This window comes from Drosophila melanogaster, chromosome 3L (assembly GCF_000001215.4).
Source record: "Drosophila melanogaster chromosome 3L".
Lineage (NCBI taxonomy): Eukaryota > Metazoa > Arthropoda > Insecta > Diptera > Drosophilidae > Drosophila > Drosophila melanogaster.
Window position 1 is genome coordinate 200,155 of NT_037436.4, and position 16,413 is coordinate 216,567.

Genomic DNA, 16,413 nt, shown 5'->3' on the forward strand with positions numbered 1-16,413 from the left:
AATATCGGTTAAAAATATGTTATTGTGATTACAGAGGAAAACTATCGACTGAGCGCACCCAGGAGCCCATCTCCAGCACCAACAAGAAAAAATATGTATATTTATAACTATATGTAAAAAGGAAAAAGTCGCGTCGCACAAAGGTAACGTGAATACTATTTAATCGGACCTCTGATGCAGCGATAAGCAGGCTTTTTTTCAACGGAGCCTCGCTAATTTGACCGCCCTCTGCCAGATTGTCTTTGTCTCTCTCGAAAAGTCGGTGGAACGGTGTTGTACTGGAATATTTGAAGAGTGGCTCATCAAACGCAACAAACATGTCAAACACTCCAAGTCTGAACAGTAGTAGTAGCAATATCAGTAGCAAGGCGCCCCTTGCCCAGAAGCAGGACACGTACAGTAGCGACAGCAGCGAGGAAGTTCTCGAAACAGCCGAGGAGCGGAGGAGGCGCATCCTGAAGGAGCGCAGCCGGCTGAACCGTCCGCAGCACAATATGTCAGGCGGAGGTGCTGTGCCCAAGCACGACATAAAATCCCCTTGCGGAGCATCTCCCAGCTGCCAGGCAACTGGTTCCGGAATGGGCCGCCTGCCGCTCCCTCCCGAAAGGATCACCATGCTGGTGGACGGTGTGCGCTTCACGGTGGAGCAATCACTGCTTACAGCACATCCCACCACAATGCTTGGCACGATGTTCGGCTCCGGCTTCCAGTTCGCTCATACCAACGAGCGCGGCGAGTACGACGTTGCCGACGGCATTTCGCACTTAGTGTTCAGAGCCATTCTGGAGTACTACAAAAGCGGTGTTATCCGCTGCCCGCCCACTGTTTCGGTACCGGAACTAAAAGAAGCCTGTGATTATCTGCTCATTCCCTTCGACGCAACCACGGTGCGCTGCCAGAACCTAAGTGAGTATAACGCGAACTATTCCTGCCAGGGCGAACCTTAGTTGTGGCCACCTCTGCTTGTTTTCCGTCTCTTTCCTTGTAACATGCCCTCTGTTATGTTTGACATAAAGGAGGCCTTCTCCACGAGCTTAGCAACGAAGGAGCGCGACAACAATTTGAACTCTTTCTTGAGGACCTAATTCTGCCCCTCATGGTGGCCTCGGCGCAGCGCGGGGATCGAGAGTGTCACGTTGTGGTGCTCCTTGAAGACGATATGGTCGAGTGGGATGAAGAGTTTCCGCCTCAGATGGGCGAGGAGTATTGTCAGAGTGAGTGTATTTAAAAAATGTGTTTGCATTAGTATCACGGAAGTGGAAGCAACACTAACATTTCTAACGCAGCCGTGCACAGCACTGCCATGCACCGATTCTTCAAGTACATCGAGAACCGCGATGTGGCCAAACAGGTGATGAAGGATCGCGGTCTGAAGAAGATACGCTGTGGCATAGAGGGATACCCCACCCACAAAGAGAAGATCCGAAGGCGTCCCGGTGGACGGGCTGAAGTCATCTACAGCTATGTGCAGCGACCTTTCATCCACATGTCCTGGGAGAAGGAGGAAGCAAAGAGTCGCCATGTTGATTTCCAATGTGTAAAATCCAAGTCTGTAACGAATCTAGCGGAAGCAAATGCAGATCCGCCACTGGAATTGGACGCAAGTGCGTAAGGCTCGAAACGGAGAGTAACAGCTCCCTTAAAGCCCAAATTCGTTTTCAGGTGGAAATCCGATTCCCCCTATAGCAGTGGCTAATCCGCATCCCAATAACGCTGAGCTCGCTGCCGGTATGGCCGTCGCACCCGCAGCTATAGGCGTGGCTGGTCCAGCAGTCGTGGTAGCCGTCGACGAGGCGGCCGGGGGCGTTGTAATGCTCAACGAGTTGGACCAGGCAGCGATCGCTGTTGCCGTCGGAATAGTTGATGAAAATATGTAGATCAACTGACCGGCTGGTAGTCGGAACACACTGCCAGAGCATCACAGCGCACAGAAAAACACTTTACGTTTTTAATTAACATTTTTATATGTATATGTAATAAATGGAAATTTCGAATACGAAAAACCAAGCAATTGATTTACGAATAGAAGAACATGAACGTTACCAGACATTAGCTGTGATCACGCTCCGTCAAAGGCCTCCCGTTCGCCCTGTGGAAGCGTCGAAGTCTCCCAGTTCAGTGAACGATCGATAGCCATTTTCCACTTTTGGTAGCGCAGGTTGCGATCGGTGGCACTGATCGATGGCTTTATGGCTTCTCGGGGGCCAGATTTAGAGAGTGGAGCCTCCATTTGGTATCGGTTTTCAACGGCTTTGTAGGCTGCCATTGCAGCTCCCTAAAGCATTTTTGAAGCATTATTGAAGCTGCATTTACATCACAAGTTAAAGTACTAACCAGCGCTGTTGTCTCTGCGATCTTCGCCCGGAGTACTTGAATTCCTACTAGGTCGGATTGAAGCTGCAGGAACAGATTATTCACAGTCATGCCCCCGTCTACCATAAGCTTGGCCAGTGGAATCTTGCAGTCCTTGTGCATCGAATCGAGAATATCACGGACCTGGAAACAAACTGCTTCCAGGGTGGCTCTTACTATGTGCTCACTTGTTGTTTCTTCACTCAGTCCACAAATGACACCGCGAGCGTCCTGATTCCAGTAGGGGGCGTAGAGTCCATTGAAAGCTGGTACGAAGTATACGTCAAGAGAGTTGTCCACAGTGCTAGCCATGGTTTCGATCTGCCCCGAGTTTTGAATAAGGTTCATGTTGTCGCGCAGCCAGTTGAATGCTGCACCGGCAATGGACACGCTTCCCTCAAGGGCGTAAAATGGGACTGCCTTCCGTCCTAGTTGGTAGCCAACAGTCGTTAGTAATCCGTGCGTTGAGTGTACAATTGAAGGTCCTGTGTTATAAAGCAGAAAACATCCAGTGCCATAAGTGGCTTTGGCCTGACCTTTGGCCAGGCATTGTTGACCCACTAGAGCGGCTTGCTGGTCGCCCAGAACCGATGTTATGCCTATGCCTTGCAGAACGCCCTGCGCAATGCTGCCATAGAACTCTGAGCTCGAGCAGATCTCCGGCAAAATGGTCTTGGGCAGCCCAAAGAACTTTAGCAAGTTGGCATCCCACTGAAGGGTCTCGATGTTCATGAGCATAGTGCGCGAAGCGTTGGTCACATCCGTCTTGTGGACACCACAGTCCTTCCCGCCCGTAAGATTATACATTAGCCAGGTGTCGATGGTGCCAAACATGGCCGTGCCCTTCTCCATAGCCTGGCTGACAACCGGCACGTTGTCTCGAAGCCAGCGTAGTTTCACGCCCGAAAAGTACGGAGACAGAGGAAGTCCGCACAATGGGCGCAGGTAGTTGATGTTCCTGGCATTGTTCGGAATAGTCTCCAAAAGCTCCTCCACCGTGCTGGTGGTACGATTGTCTAGCCAGATGATAGCGTTCACCAGCGGTTGGCCGGAGTTTCTATCCCATACGACTGTGGACTCGCGTTGGTTTGTTATTCCAATCGTGATTATTTCCTGAAACGAGGCGAAAGCTTAGGATTCTATTTCAAATATTCGAATTAAGTTAAAACGGTCAACTCTTGTATATTCTTTCCTTGGTTGTGTGTGTACACACTTGTTTGCCATTCTCTGGGAAACGCCGTAAGCTAGGGGAATGGTAAAGAGAGCAGCGCAGTAAACAACTAGGTAAAAATAATTGATAACATCTTACGACGTAACGATTCGAAAATTTTCCACAGCCGGCGACCCGTTTCAATGTCAACTCTAGTTAATACCACGAGACGCAGCATTGTGATCGCCATTCATCAGCAGCTACGCAGGATGTCCGTCCAAAAGAGGAAGGATCAAAGTGCGACCATTGCTGTGGGTCAGATGCGCTCTACCAGCGACAAGGCGGCTAATCTTAGCCAAGTGATAGAGCTAGTGGATAGGGCCAAGTCACAGAACGCCTGCATGCTCTTTCTGCCTGAGTGCTGTGACTTTGTGGGCGAGAGCCGGACCCAAACTATTGAGCTCTCCGAGGGCTTGGACGGCGAGTTAATGGCGCAGTACCGGGAATTGGCGAAGTGCAACAAAATTTGGATTTCCCTGGGTGGCGTGCACGAGCGGAACGATCAAAAAATCTTCAACGCTCATGTTTTGCTCAACGAGAAAGGGGAACTAGCAGCAGTATACAGAAAGCTGCACATGTTTGATGTTACGACTAAAGAGGTTCGCCTACGCGAATCAGATACAGTTACGCCGGGATACTGCCTTGAGCGCCCAGTGAGCACTCCAGTTGGCCAGATAGGGCTTCAGATTTGCTACGACCTGCGTTTTGCTGAGCCGGCGGTGCTGCTCAGGAAGCTGGGTGCCAATTTGTTAACATACCCATCCGCATTCACATACGCAACCGGTAAGGCGCACTGGGAAATCCTCCTGCGGGCCAGAGCCATAGAGACTCAATGCTTTGTGGTCGCTGCGGCTCAGATAGGTTGGCACAACCAGAAGCGACAGAGTTGGGGCCACAGCATGATCGTTAGCCCCTGGGGAAACGTACTGGCTGACTGCAGCGAGCAGGAGCTTGATATAGGCACGGCCGAGGTGGACCTTTCCGTGCTTCAATCTCTGTATCAGACCATGCCCTGCTTCGAACATCGTCGAAACGACATCTACGCCTTAACAGCCTACAACCTTCGTAGCAAAGAACCAACCCAGGATCGACCATTTGCCACTAATATCGTGGACAAGCGCACAATTTTTTATGAGTCTGAGCACTGCTTTGCATTCACCAACCTGCGCTGTGTTGTAAAGGGTCACGTCCTTGTGTCCACTAAGCGAGTGACTCCGCGCCTTTGTGGCCTCGACTGTGCCGAAATGGCGGATATGTTCACCACTGTGTGTCTGGTGCAAAGATTGCTTGAGAAGATTTACCAGACAACTTCCGCCACCGTCACTGTGCAAGATGGTGCACAGGCGGGACAAACTGTTCCCCATGTACACTTTCATATAATGCCCCGCCGTCTGGGAGACTTCGGGCACAATGACCAGATCTACGTGAAACTAGATGAGCGCGCCGAGGAGAAGCCTCCGCGTACCATCGAGGAAAGGATCGAGGAGGCGCAAATTTATCGCAAATTTCTGACGGACATAAGCTAGCTTTTTACCCCACCCCTTTTCCTGCCATGTGATTTATGAAGAACATATAATAAAGAGATAGATTTTCAATCGGCCATTTCGGAATAGATCAGATGAGGGAATCGATTCATCTGAAATTGACGTACCTCAACCTTCCCGCCCACGGCCACAAGTTTCTTGCAGGCACCGGTGATGCACTCGTTGACCGTATTCACTATGGCCATGGGATCCTGCTCGCACCATCCCTCCTTCTGGAAAATAGACTCCACTTCAATCTGATGAAAGCACACAATTTCGTCAGTGCCCGCACGAAATATAATAAATCGCGCGGAAGTGGTTCCCTCGTCAATAGCCCCAACGAATGGACCAGATAGCGTGGGTGGAGGCGGTGTCGTTTCGGTTGTGGGAGAATCCATTTTTTTTACGTGGTGTCCAGAGTTCACCTTTACAGTCAATAAATGCCAGCACGCTTTCTCGCGAGATTGTTTCACACTAAAATTAGTTATTGGAATCTTGTCGACATATTCGACGGAAATTATGCGATAAGAGATAAGGTGAGCGAGCCTTCTCTTTGCAAATCGTTACGATAGCGGTGTGTGCAAGCTAAAAACCCGTCGGATAGTAAATATTTACTGCGAATGGGCGCGACATAACGTTTATGCATCATAAAGAACGTGATTTTTGCTATCGGGAACAAACCTTAAAATTATAAATCATTTATTTCTTCATTAAGTGCATTATAATTTAATATTTACATATTAAAATTTTGTTATAGGTAATTTTTCACAAAATACACCTATATATAAAACGTATTGCGCATAAACGAACATTCACAACGAAATAATGTGTCTGGTAAGTGGGGTAACACTTTTGCACGCAGGCTAAAGAGTATCAGCTGATCTGAACGCCAAACTGGATAATAACAAAAATATCCAGTTTGTTACCGCCAAGTAAACTAGTATATTCCGACATGATGATTTCAGACAGTCAGAAGAAAGGACTGCGGGAGTTACTTCTAAATGACAAGAACTTAACTGTTCTGCTACAGTTGGCCAAAGGGGCCACCAAAAATATGTGCAAAACCGAAGACCCGGAGGGTAAGATTTAATTTTGGAATTTGCACAACCAATAAGTATTTTGTATTTAACTTGCAGAGGCCCTTCGTCTGATCACTACACACATTCCAGACATTTACGTACTGCTTTCCAAGCGCGCTATAAAAAAGGAACTCCTCTTTACGTATTTGAGCAATCGACGCGCTGACGCAGCCACAGACTTTAGCAAGGCAGACCTCATAGCCAAGGTTATACAGTATTGGAAGCAGGAGCATAAATCAAGCATAGAGCTTTCCGGAGACCAGACTTCCAGCTCACTTCATATTCAGAGCGAAGAGGATTATCCCATTCACACGATTGCCCGCAAGTTCGGCGAGTGGTTCTTCGAACGCTTCAACGCAGACGCCCTTAGTCTGGTGGATTTATGGGCAGATGCGGCTCTACATCTCACGATCATAGCCAGTGATGGAATCAATGAGTGGGAGTGTACGACGGCTGCCGAGGTGTTATCGGCACTAACGAGCGCTAAGCAGCAGTTTGACTTTTACTTTAATCCAAACCTGACGCACGCCGGAATTCAGGGTCGAATGGACTCGTACGGACATTTCTTAGTGATCTGCTGCGGCACTCTGCACTCCCGTGATAGCTGCGTCGGAATCTTTGAATGTGCCTTCGGGCTTTTTCGGGACCCCTTGGCTGACAACAACTGGAAACCCAAAAAAGTGAAGTGCTTCCTTAAAAGTGAAGCTCAGCCCCCAGAGCTGCACTATCTGTGCTCGAGCGAAACTCTGCAGACAGCTCTGGAGCTGTCAGTACCCTCTGATGACTTGAACTAGCGGACTGTTATGTATCAGCCCGTCCACATGAAGTATAATTTCAAAAAGAACTGAATACTTACTTGGACAGAACTATATTAATCAATTTGCTCTATGAATGTTCTACTTAATATACTCACGAGTTGAAACTGCAAGGCGTGGAACAAATGTGTTGACTGCACAAACTGCAAAATTAAAGAAAACAAATTTATTAAAGAAGTGTGGGTTAAAAAATATGAGCTGAATCTGACAGTTAGTCACTCAGATTTGAGCTTATATGCCTGATACTTTCTTCGACCAACCGAAGATACGATTTTCTATTTTACCAACTAAATTCTTTTTGTTTACTATTTAACAAATTCATATTATAATCATTGAGATACTTTTAGGACATCCAATTTACGCAAGAAACTATATACATTAAAAAATTGTTATTAATAGTGTTAGTTATTGGTAATATTAGGTAAATCGGAGGGACATACAGCGTTTGAATTGTGTTAGGTATCCTCTGCTAAATCGTGAGTGTAAATTATTACCAGTTCAGCCAGCCACAAGGCCAAAGAAGGCTCGCCCGTAACAAGCGGCACACTGAAATTTTAGTACACATAAATACGATTCACAAAACAGGTTGAAACTGTACTTATGTGTATTTATATATACATACACACATATATACATATGTATACATATATATATATATGTATACACATATATAATAGAACTATATAGTGTTTGGCGAATCCGTTACATGCATTTTATACAGTAGCATAAACATTTACACACGCAGGAAACATTAATTGAATACCAATATTTTGTATAATTCGGTTCTCAAAACGCCATAGAGCTTAAAACCACAGAACATATTTAGATCGCTTGTGTAGATGTAATGATCTAGTGATTTTTGGTTGAGCAGATGTATCTAAAATAACAAACGATAACTAGTAGCTAACGGCTGAGTTAGGGAATTGTTGTCTTAGAACTATGCGAAATTAAATTACGTTTCATTAACTTCGTCGGTCGATTTACATCTTCTCCTGTATGAATGGATGAACTAGTGCCTGGTTAAGGGAGATCCGTTTAGCCGGATCTAAGGCAAACATGTTCTCTAGAAGATCCTTGAGCTGGGTGACCTTGCGATGTTGATCGTCGGGTAAGTTCTGGTCAGCAATTAGTTCCTGCTGCAGGCTACGCGAAGGTTTGACTACAGGCATTACAACAATTTTTTCCTGTGGATATACAAAATTGGCATTAGATTCTCACTTTATCCCAAAAACACTTACCCTCTCAGTGAGCTTATCTATTTCATGGTAGAGAAAGTTGCAGCTTTGGTCAAAATGCTGCTCTCTAAACTGACCTTTTCTGATAATTCGGTTTGGTATCTTGCCTTTTACGTCCATGAAAAACTTAAGCATCTGATTGTTACTTTTCCCGCTAAACAGAATCTTTCCCGTGTATAACTCATAAATTGTGCAGCCCGCAGACCAGGTGTCGATTCCGTAGTCATAGGGAATACCCAAAATTATCTCAGGCGAACGGTAGAACCGCGATACCAAGTACGGTGTTATTTCGTTGTCGCTGATTGCCGAAGCAGAACCAAAATCACACAATTTTAGTATCAGATTATTTTCGTTTACCAAAATGTTATCCGGCTTAATGTCAGCATGCAAAATGCCCGTCTTTTTTAACAATTTGAGCGCTAAGAATAGCTGCTGCGTGTAGCTACGCACTGCTTTGATGTGGAGTCCCACATTCTTGCCATACTTTTTAAGTACTTCCCGCAAATTCATTGCTAATGGCTCAAACACCATACAAAGATGCTATAGTGGAAATATAAAGATTGCAATTCAGTCGACACTAAGTTGTACAAACGATGAATTACCTGCTTGTGAAAGAAGTGACGATACAGTCGCAGGCAGTGGAAACGATCCTCTGGATCGGCATCGTTCAGCTTTTTTAATATTTCTAGTTCCCGCAAGCCAGTTTTGTGCCTAATAAAAGAAACAAACGGCATAAATAGGCATACAAATACAAAAAATTACAAAATACATACATTATTTCGTTGTTCCGTATGATCTTAATGGCTACATTAGCTTGCCCACGAGCTTGGTCTCTGCCACGCACTACGTTGCTGAAGACACCCTGGCCTGTGTATCCATTCACTAGGTAGCGATTGTCCAAAACTTCACCGATACGAACTCGGTAATAACCTTCAGCGTCGTCCCAATTGTCTGTGAGAGCGGGATTTTCGTGTTGATGCTTATTTTGGACGATTGTGTTGGGTGACTGGTGGGATTTGAACTCGGAATTAATAAATGGAATGAAGAATTTGAGTTTGAAATTTACAATTTTGCGACTCACATCGAAATTAGAGTCCACGTCTTGGTCAGCGAACATATCCCACTCGTTTCGTTTTTCCTTCGCGGAGCAAGTCTTTTGGCTAGTCGAGTTATCCATATCTTCGCGATCCTTTGGAATTTCCGAGATAAGTGGATTCGGGCACGGCATCGTGGGCGACGGCGTTCTTAAAGGTCTTTCGCGTTGGGATGACCCTTGTGAGGTACTCCGAGACTCGTACGAGACCGAGTTATGAGGCGCTGGCGATTCTTGCCCAGTGCCCAGCTTCTGATTACAGTTATAGGAGAAAAACAATAAGTTTACACTAACAAATATTAAAAACAAAATGTTTCCCTACCTTGAGTAGCTCCTCGCGCTTCTTTCTACGTAGCTCAATGATACGTTCTTCGTCATCTTCCTCCAAAATGTCAATGTTTACGTTCACCTCCTCATCACTGCTCTCCTTGTCGAGCTTATTTTGCCCCTCGCTCAGCGAACCCTTGTACCGATCTCTATCCCCGTTGTCTGTCCCGCTGCGAGCTCCTACGCGCCCGCCACCACGATCCCGGTCCTTTTGCCGCTCCCGCTCTCGTCGCCTGTCTGATTCAAACTTACTGCGGCTGTGCGACCGCTGCATACGACTCGGCCGAACGTCTCGCTCCCGTGCACGACCTGGTCTCATATCAGTGGGTGGCGGCGGCCTATCCAATCCTCGCCGATCCCGGTCTCGACTATGGTCCCGTCTTTCCCTTTGCTTGTCGCGATTTATTTCCTGTCGTAGGTCCTCCATGTTGCGGTTGCGGCTCCGCGGGCGAACCTGGGTCTGCTGATCTGATGCTCGCCGACGTGGGGGTGAACGGTCGCGATCCCTCGAACGACGATCCCTACGGCAACGGCTTCTCGGAGCCGCTGGGAGCGGGGATGCGTGGCGCCTTCGTTTCTCGGGTGTAGGCGAGGGGGTTCGCTGGCCTCCGCTAGAATCATCCAACAATATAACATCGGATTCATTTGAGTTATGCGTGGTAGACTTTTTAATATTAGCATGTTTACTGGTTGCAGTAGCCAACGGCGCTGCAGACTTGCTGGGTTGGGGCTGCGGTACGGATGTGACAGCTTTGAGCACTGATTTGGTGTGGACAACCAGCTGCTGCGAGTGTGTGTGTGGGAGGAGATCGCCCTTATCCTCAGCCTCGGGATCCGACATATAGGCGCCCAGGCGCGCCTGCAGAAGGGCCTTCTGCCGCATCAATTCCTCCAAATTAAGCTCGTCTTCAATAATAGACAAAATAATAGGACTGGCGGCATCGGCGGGCCTAAAATCAAGAAAGATAAGTGCGAACACCATATGAATTACGAAATCGCTCCCCTATTTTATTCCACAATACTTACACATCGCTTTCGCTGCTTGAACTGGCCACCTCCAGGACAGGCAGCATCTTATTCTGAATAGTTTTGGTGATTTCTTCAACAAGGCTGCTCGGATCCGTCGGAAGCAGGGGTTTGCCGACACGGAAATCGGCTCCATTCCGGCTGGCCTTCTGCATGATTTCTGTGAACTTGCTGCTCAGCCCGCAATTTTGTGATAGCTTTAACTTTGCGTTTTCCGGGGCGTCCGATTCGTTTGTGGATTCGCTTGTTCGGTGGGGGCGCTTTTTTGCCTTCTTCTGCTTCTTGTGGACATGCCTGTCCTTCTCGGTCTTGCCAGTCGAGGATTTTTTATGTTTTTTGTGCTTTTTAGCCTTTTTGTGCTTGGCCCGACGCTCTTCGGTCTCGCTGTTGTTGCTGGAGTCGTAGCTATTCGGTACAAGAGGGGAGCAGCCCAGGTCAATACACACACGTGCGGTCGGCTTAGTAAAATTAACCTACCTTTTGTCGTCAGCCATTATTTGATTGTTTAACAATGTAAACTGCAGATGCGCGCACACTGTGCGTTCATAAGGTGTGCGGTAATTCTGCAGATGGCTAATGAAACTTGTAATTTTCCTCTTATTGTATTCTTCCTCTTCGTAGCTTTTTTAGTGTGACTGCACGCCGGACAAAAGTAAATACGTTTTAAAAATACCTCCTGGGATTTCGGAATTATTTCTAGTATATATGCAAGTAAAATAAAAATATATTAAAATTAAATTTTATAACCCTTAAATATCGTCTTTGGCGCAAGTCTAAATTGGAAATAAAAACGAAGGAATTTCGAAACAACAGTTGAATTTGTATATTATAGTTCATGACATTTTATTTTTTTGTTTTTATTGTACATGCTAGCGCTTCTAACCTAATTGGCAACAGCTACATCCACGTCGTGCTCATCTTTGTCGATGCTTAGCTCAAGCACCGTGTCCTCTTCTACGGACATGGCTTTAGAGTCCTCAGTAGAGACTGAGTGATATTTGGGCTCGCCGCGGGCTCCGTCGAACTTTGTGGGAGTGCTATTGTTGAGATCGTCGTCTTCATCGCTTACCTCCATGATCCCATTGTCGTCTAGGTCCGGCTCAGAGCGGGCATCGCAATCGCTGGACGAGGAGGATGCCGAGGATGAGCTGTCCTGGTCCAGCTGCTGTTCCAGCTCGTGAATCGTGTACATCAGCAAAGTGAAGTCATTGCGTCGTTTCTGAAACTTGCGCTCCATCTTTAGCTTCTTTTGCACCAAGTCGTCAATCTCCCTCCTAATGGTCTCAATATGTCGCTGTGTTTCACTGCGGTCCGGTTGGTCCTGGATGAGCGAGGCCAGCAGGTCGTACTCCATCTTGTTCTTGCGAATCTGCTTGGCAGTGATTAGCTCTTTTTTACTGGATTCGATTTCCGCTTTAGCCAAAACAATACTTTCTTCGTGGTGTTCAACTAGTTGTGTGTAGTTGTCACGCTCACCGGCGATCATCTGCAGAGTTTGTACATTCTTTAACGCAGTGAGCTTGCACTGGGCGAATTGGGCCATCAGTCGGTCGTACATGATGGGACTGTAATTCGGAAAAGAGGAGATATGTACACCATGTTTTGAATACACACATATCCAATTTCTTACTTGCTGTCCAGCGAGTCACTGGCCCACTTCAAGAACTGTTTCAGCAACACTACTATTCTCCGATCCTCTCCAGTTCCATCCCCGTCAATCAGCAGGCGCTGCTTTATGATTTCTTCTGGAAGATCAGTTTAAATATCTATTCCCAAATGCGAAAATAAACAAAAACAACTTACCGTCATTCATCTCCACTAATTTCCGAACTAGCGTATCGGAGTGTGGCCGAAGCTGACACTGCTCCGACATACCACGCAGTACGGTCCTACTGTACTTGTCCTATCATTTTAATTTGGAGAAAGTATTGAATTATGCCTTACCCTTTATATCCCGCCCATAGCCAAGTGTAGTGCCGTACACTTTCGGACATCAGCGAATCCCATTAACTAAGTGCACTTCTTGCAGAATGTCGGAAACGTCAAGCGTCAACGTGGATGCGGACCGAGATTGCAGAAGGATTGAGGGCCTCCGACAGCGCTCACAACGCCTTGCTGCCCGCCTCCAGCAGATGCAGAGGGAAATGGAGTCTAATGCATCCAGCAAAGACCTATCGGCCAACAATGCCGTTATTCCGCTGCAGCCACTAATGCGCTGGGCGGAACCACGGCCACATCCCAACCAATCCCAACCATCTGCTCGGAGCAACAGCAGGCAGGCCATTCCTTACGGTGTGCCAGTATCCACGCCAGCGCCGGTAGCTATGCAATTGCCCTACCACGTAGCATTCGCCTCCTACCAGGCGACCATGCAGATTCCCTGCCTTCAGCCACTTTCGCATTTGCACGTCGTGTCTAGTCCCAGCCATCGGTTAATAGCGAAAAAGAAGTCGAAGCGGGCTCTTCGAAATGAGGTGGAAGCTCTTCAGGATATGGTCAAACATCTTTCACACCTCTCCCCAGATGTTAACGCGTATGCCTGCCAGCTGATACGTAAAAACGAGATCCTTTCTCAGCTCGAGTGGAGTCAGACCAGGTCAGAAGCACATCCGCAACAGGTTGGTTACCAGGGGCGGCATCGCCACGATTCTGAGGTCTCTGCTACAAACAATGGAAGTCATGTACAGCAGCAACCGAAACTAGGACGAAGGCAACGCAATAGCAAGAAAAACGATGGATCCGGTAGCAATGGGACCCAATCGCAAAAAACCGAACTAGAGGCCATGCGGTCGTACATAAACAAGATTGTCCAACGTCACGTGGGTATGGATCACCAGTTGTCGGAAGACTTGATTTTCAAAGGTAACTTCTCCGACCTGGAAGCGCATGCGCAGAGACTAGTTGCGGCGGGTTATGGGCGCATTGTAGAAGAGGAAATCCGGGTTAACCGCAAGAACAACAGACAGGCCTTTATAATCATGTCCACTGATCGAGAAGCACTCGAACGAGATGGCATCGTGCTCTTGCCAGTGGCTAGGCGCTATGCCTTCGATGGTGACAAAGTACGTGCATTCGTGCTAAACCCTGGTGCTCAGGGTAGTTCAAAGACAGCTGAGCCCTCGTCTGGTGAAATCTCTGGTGGGAAGCCCTCATTATCTCTTGGTAAGTTTATCGGCAAACTTATAATACTTTCGACTGATGATAATATCCTATAAAGCGGATGGTGAGGAGCTTTCGGACGATACCGAGTCCCAGGGCTCTGAGTCCGATACCGACAACGTGGTCGTGATATCGTCGGACAACTGCCCTAAAGCGTTCGTCATAGCAATAACTAAACGAACTGAGCTCCGCCAGATCGTGGGAACCATATCGTTTACGAACCCAACCAAACTCTGTGACGACCAGCTATTCTACAAATTCCGACCGTACGATTTGCGTGTCCCCATGGTCTACGTTCCGAAGGATGCCTGTGCCGCCCACATCGGAAACAAGCAGCAAATAGACGTGTCCGGCCTCTTATACCTTGCCCATATACTCGAGACAGATTGCAATGGGCACTGCATCGCTGAACTAATCCAGCCGGTTGGCCGCGTGGGTAATTTGGATGACGAACTTAAGGCAATTCTGTTTCATAACGGTCTCCGGGATATAAAGCCATTTGAGCAACGATTTATCGACATTTACTCCCAGCCGCCACCTCCGATAAGCCAAGAGGATCTGCGTCAACGAAAAGACTTAAGAAAGATGTGCATATTTACTATAGATCCGATGACTGCTCGCGATTTGGATGACGCCGTTTCTATAGAGAAGCTAGGCGACAACGAATATGAGATTGGCGTCCATATATCCGATGTTTCGCACTTCCTGATAGAGGACAATGAACTGGATAACATAGTGAAGGAACGCTCTACGTCTATTTATTTAGCCAACGAGGTAATCCACATGCTGCCTCAGTCTCTATGCATGCGATGTTCCCTGCTCCCTGGGCAAGACAAGTTTGCTTTTTCCGTCTTCTGGCGGATGAACGGGAAGGGAGTCATGCTGCAAAAGAAGCCAGAATTTTGCCGCACAGTCATTAACTCTTGCTCGCAATTTGCTTATGAACACGCTCAAAAGATCATCGACAACCCTAATGAACGGTTTACCGAGAACGACTTTCCGACCATCCTGAATGGATTTAATCCCGATGATATCAGAAATAGGGTGCTATGGCTGCACGACATTGCAAGCTCCATCCGTAAGACACGTTTAGACAATGGCGCACTCACAATTAACAATGCCAAGCTACGCTTCCTGCTCGATCCAATTACTGGCGAGCCGTTGTCTTTTGAAGTGGAGAAACAGCGAGAGGCTAACCGGCTGATTGAAGAGTTTATGCTCCTGGCCAACCAGGCAGTCGCCCGCTTTATACACGACTCCTTTCCGGATATCGCTGTACTGCGTAACCACCCTCCGCCACTTATTAAGTCCCTTAAGGCTTTAAGGGAAAAGCTGCTTGCTCTGGGATTCGAATTGGACTATAGCTCGTCTAAGGCGCTCCAGGAGAGCATGGTGCGGTTGTGCAATGAGGCGCCCAATCCTGTCGCAATGAATGCCTGCCTAAGTCAGCTTTTGATGAAACCAATGGCCCGTGCAACGTGAGTGTCTCAGTTTTCAAATAATTACTCTTCCCACAATTTCCCCCCTTTAGATATTTTTGTAGCGAGGGTAAATCGGAACCGGCTGACCTGTGGCACTACGCCTTGTCCATACCCATATACACTCACTTTACTAGCCCAATCCGTCGGTATCCTGATATTTTGGTGCACCGGTAACTGTCACTTACCTTGGAAGTTCGCCTCCCGTACTTAAAATTTCCTCCACTCTAGACTTTTGGCGGCCGCACTTAAATATTGTACACCGCCTAAACGTACCCCAGATGATTTGCACACCTTAACGAAATTAGCGAATGAGCGCAAGTACAATGCGAAAAAGGCCGGAGAGGACTCTGGTAACTTGTACTTCAAACGATATGTTCACAACAAGCAGGGCATATACATGCGAGCTGTGGTCATTGAAATATTTCAGCATATGATGAACGTAGTTACTCTGGAGTCGGGCCACGTTATAAGCATTAACTACAAAATGCAAAAGGTCCTCGTAGACACACACGGCGTACCCAATTACATTCTTATTGCCGAGCGCAACTTAAAGCAGTCACCTAGGAAGTTGCAGCTGCTTTCCGTGGTCCCCATATGTCTGATCATTTGGGACCAAAAACTAACTGGATTTTTAAAGATGGAAGAACAAATTTAGGAAAAAAAGGAGCAGACGAGCAGATGTAATTCTTCGCATAGGAACAACCCAAAGCAACTGCACCGTATTTTTTCAATAAGCCAAAAAAGTTTATAACTACACACAGAGGGAACATCAATTTTGTTTAAGAGATTCCTTCTGTTTCAGTGTCGTTAAATGAAAAATCAAAAAAATCGAAAAATACTTGTTAGTCCAAACTCACTTTTTTGAACCACATTGTGGGTCCGAGCTTTATGCTTGACAAAAATTGACTCTGTGATGCTTCCTTTTTCGGTTTGCATATCATAATAAGCTTGTAAAAATGTATGTACATATGTGCTATGTAAAATCAAGGCTTAACTGCTTATCAATAAAACAATCAAGTTAACCGAAAATGATTTGGATCATGCTGACAAATGTTAATCGAAAATAAAGGTCAATTGGGGTCATTGGCGATAATGTTAACGGCGAAAGTTTAA

At 46.8% G+C, this 16,413-nt stretch overlaps 7 protein-coding genes across 16 annotated transcripts; 4 read left to right on the top strand and 3 right to left on the bottom strand.

Annotated features, from left to right (window-relative positions):
- The first annotated feature begins 19 nt into the window (after window positions 1–19).
- Window positions 20–1,998, top strand: mri (mrityu). 3 transcript variants are annotated; one of them, NM_138164.4, is made up of 5 exons: window positions 20–143; window positions 236–906; window positions 1,017–1,214; window positions 1,287–1,604; window positions 1,663–1,998. In NM_138164.4, the coding sequence occupies exons 2-5, from the start codon at window positions 318–320 to the stop codon at window positions 1,875–1,877; spliced, it is 1,320 nt and encodes a 439-aa protein (NP_612008.1). In that variant the 5' UTR covers window positions 20–143; window positions 236–317; the 3' UTR covers window positions 1,878–1,998. The 3 variants fall into 3 exon arrangements, with proteins under 3 accessions (NP_612008.1, NP_728484.1, NP_001286883.1); NM_167801.3 differs by having other exon boundaries at window positions 20–906; NM_001299954.1 differs by having other exon boundaries at window positions 20–906; window positions 1,020–1,214.
- On the bottom strand, window positions 1,944–5,690 carry Gk1 (Glycerol kinase 1). Of its 2 annotated transcripts, NM_167803.2 has the most exons (4): window positions 5,511–5,655; window positions 5,214–5,318; window positions 2,335–3,465; window positions 1,944–2,275 (listed from the first exon to the last, which is right to left on the bottom strand). In NM_167803.2, exons 2-4 carry the CDS (start codon window positions 5,289–5,291, stop codon window positions 2,060–2,062), a joined length of 1,425 nt encoding a protein of 474 aa, NP_728486.1. In that variant the 5' UTR covers window positions 5,292–5,318; window positions 5,511–5,655; the 3' UTR covers window positions 1,944–2,059. The 2 variants fall into 2 exon arrangements, with proteins under 2 accessions (NP_728486.1, NP_524655.1); NM_079916.3 differs by having other exon boundaries at window positions 1,951–2,275; window positions 5,214–5,690.
- NitFhit (Nitrilase and fragile histidine triad fusion protein) lies at window positions 3,576–5,155 on the top strand. Its single transcript, NM_080383.4, has 2 exons — window positions 3,576–3,636; window positions 3,690–5,155. Exon 2 carries the CDS (start codon window positions 3,706–3,708, stop codon window positions 5,086–5,088), a length of 1,383 nt encoding a protein of 460 aa, NP_525122.1. The 5' UTR covers window positions 3,576–3,636; window positions 3,690–3,705; the 3' UTR covers window positions 5,089–5,155.
- A 289-nt stretch (window positions 5,691–5,979) lies between the features above and the next one.
- CG13876 (uncharacterized protein) lies at window positions 5,980–7,373 on the top strand. Its single transcript, NM_138165.2, has 2 exons — window positions 5,980–6,164; window positions 6,222–7,373. Exons 1-2 carry the CDS (start codon window positions 6,038–6,040, stop codon window positions 6,956–6,958), a joined length of 864 nt encoding a protein of 287 aa, NP_612009.1. The 5' UTR covers window positions 5,980–6,037; the 3' UTR covers window positions 6,959–7,373.
- Prp4k (Pre-mRNA processing factor 4 kinase) lies at window positions 7,030–11,303 on the bottom strand. Of its 5 annotated transcripts, NM_001299957.1 has the most exons (9): window positions 11,138–11,303; window positions 10,661–11,065; window positions 9,630–10,584; window positions 9,296–9,559; window positions 8,988–9,220; window positions 8,817–8,925; window positions 8,218–8,754; window positions 7,936–8,163; window positions 7,030–7,122 (listed from the first exon to the last, which is right to left on the bottom strand). In NM_001299957.1, the coding sequence occupies exons 1-8, from the start codon at window positions 11,152–11,154 to the stop codon at window positions 7,960–7,962; spliced, it is 2,724 nt and encodes a 907-aa protein (NP_001286886.1). In that variant the 5' UTR covers window positions 11,155–11,303; the 3' UTR covers window positions 7,030–7,122; window positions 7,936–7,959. The 5 variants fall into 5 exon arrangements, with proteins under 5 accessions (NP_001286886.1, NP_001286885.1, NP_001261186.1 ...); NM_001299956.1 differs by lacking the exon at window positions 7,030–7,122 and having other exon boundaries at window positions 7,733–8,163; window positions 9,296–9,556; NM_001274257.1 differs by lacking the exon at window positions 7,030–7,122 and having other exon boundaries at window positions 7,733–8,163; window positions 9,281–9,556.
- A 178-nt stretch (window positions 11,304–11,481) lies between these two features.
- thoc7 lies at window positions 11,482–12,533 on the bottom strand (the record flags this gene model as incomplete). 2 transcript variants are annotated; one of them, NM_138167.1, is made up of 3 exons in its annotated part: window positions 11,482–12,225; window positions 12,291–12,402; window positions 12,464–12,533. In NM_138167.1, the coding sequence occupies 3 exons, from the start codon at window positions 12,531–12,533 to the stop codon at window positions 11,544–11,546; spliced, it is 864 nt and encodes a 287-aa protein (NP_612011.1). In that variant the 3' UTR covers window positions 11,482–11,543. The 2 variants fall into 2 exon arrangements, with proteins under 2 accessions (NP_612011.1, NP_728489.2); NM_167804.2 differs by having other exon boundaries at window positions 12,291–12,405.
- A 21-nt stretch (window positions 12,534–12,554) lies between these two features.
- Dis3l2 (Dis3 like 3'-5' exoribonuclease 2) lies at window positions 12,555–16,325 on the top strand. Of its 2 annotated transcripts, NM_167805.2 has the most exons (5): window positions 12,555–12,630; window positions 12,690–13,822; window positions 13,878–15,297; window positions 15,351–15,470; window positions 15,529–16,325. In NM_167805.2, exons 1-5 carry the CDS (start codon window positions 12,596–12,598, stop codon window positions 15,953–15,955), a joined length of 3,135 nt encoding a protein of 1,044 aa, NP_728490.1. In that variant the 5' UTR covers window positions 12,555–12,595; the 3' UTR covers window positions 15,956–16,325. The 2 variants fall into 2 exon arrangements, with proteins under 2 accessions (NP_728490.1, NP_612012.1); NM_138168.3 differs by having other exon boundaries at window positions 12,555–13,822.
- The last annotated feature ends 88 nt before the right edge of the window (window positions 16,326–16,413 follow it).

Bases quoted from the DNA above. Each gene is read 5' to 3' on its own strand.
- mri (NM_167801.3), top strand. From the start codon at position 318: ATGTCAAACACTCCAAGTCTGAACAGTAGTAGTAGCAATATCAGTAGC. The intron at 907-1,016 runs GTGAGTATAACG...TTTGACATAAAG, and splicing joins GGTGCGCTGCCAGAACCTAA to GAGGCCTTCTCCACGAGCTT. The intron at 1,605-1,662 runs GTGCGTAAGGCT...ATTCGTTTTCAG, and splicing joins GCCACTGGAATTGGACGCAA to GTGGAAATCCGATTCCCCCT.
- NitFhit (NM_080383.4), top strand. From the start codon at position 3,706: ATGTCAACTCTAGTTAATACCACGAGACGCAGCATTGTGATCGCCATT.
- Gk1 (NM_079916.3), bottom strand. From the start codon at position 5,483: ATGGATTCTCCCACAACCGAAACGACACCGCCTCCACCCACGCTATCT. The intron at 3,466-5,213 runs GTACGTCAATTT...GCCTCGTTTCAG, and splicing joins CCGTGGGCGGGAAGGTTGAG to GAAATAATCACGATTGGAAT. The intron at 2,276-2,334 runs GTTAGTACTTTA...AAAATGCTTTAG, and splicing joins TCGCAGAGACAACAGCGCTG to GGAGCTGCAATGGCAGCCTA.
- CG13876 (NM_138165.2), top strand. From the start codon at position 6,038: ATGATGATTTCAGACAGTCAGAAGAAAGGACTGCGGGAGTTACTTCTA. The intron at 6,165-6,221 runs GTAAGATTTAAT...TTTAACTTGCAG, and splicing joins CAAAACCGAAGACCCGGAGG to AGGCCCTTCGTCTGATCACT.
- Prp4k (NM_001299955.1), bottom strand. The intron at 10,585-10,660 runs GTAAGTATTGTG...TCTTGATTTTAG, and splicing joins TCAAGCAGCGAAAGCGATGT to GCCCGCCGATGCCGCCAGTC. The intron at 9,560-9,629 runs GTAGGGAAACAT...AACTGTAATCAG, and splicing joins AGCGCGAGGAGCTACTCAAG to AAGCTGGGCACTGGGCAAGA.
- Dis3l2 (NM_167805.2), top strand. From the start codon at position 12,596: ATGCCTTACCCTTTATATCCCGCCCATAGCCAAGT. The intron at 12,631-12,689 runs GTAGTGCCGTAC...CACTTCTTGCAG, and splicing joins TATCCCGCCCATAGCCAAGT to AATGTCGGAAACGTCAAGCG. The intron at 15,298-15,350 runs GTGAGTGTCTCA...TCCCCCCTTTAG, and splicing joins AAACCAATGGCCCGTGCAAC to ATATTTTTGTAGCGAGGGTA.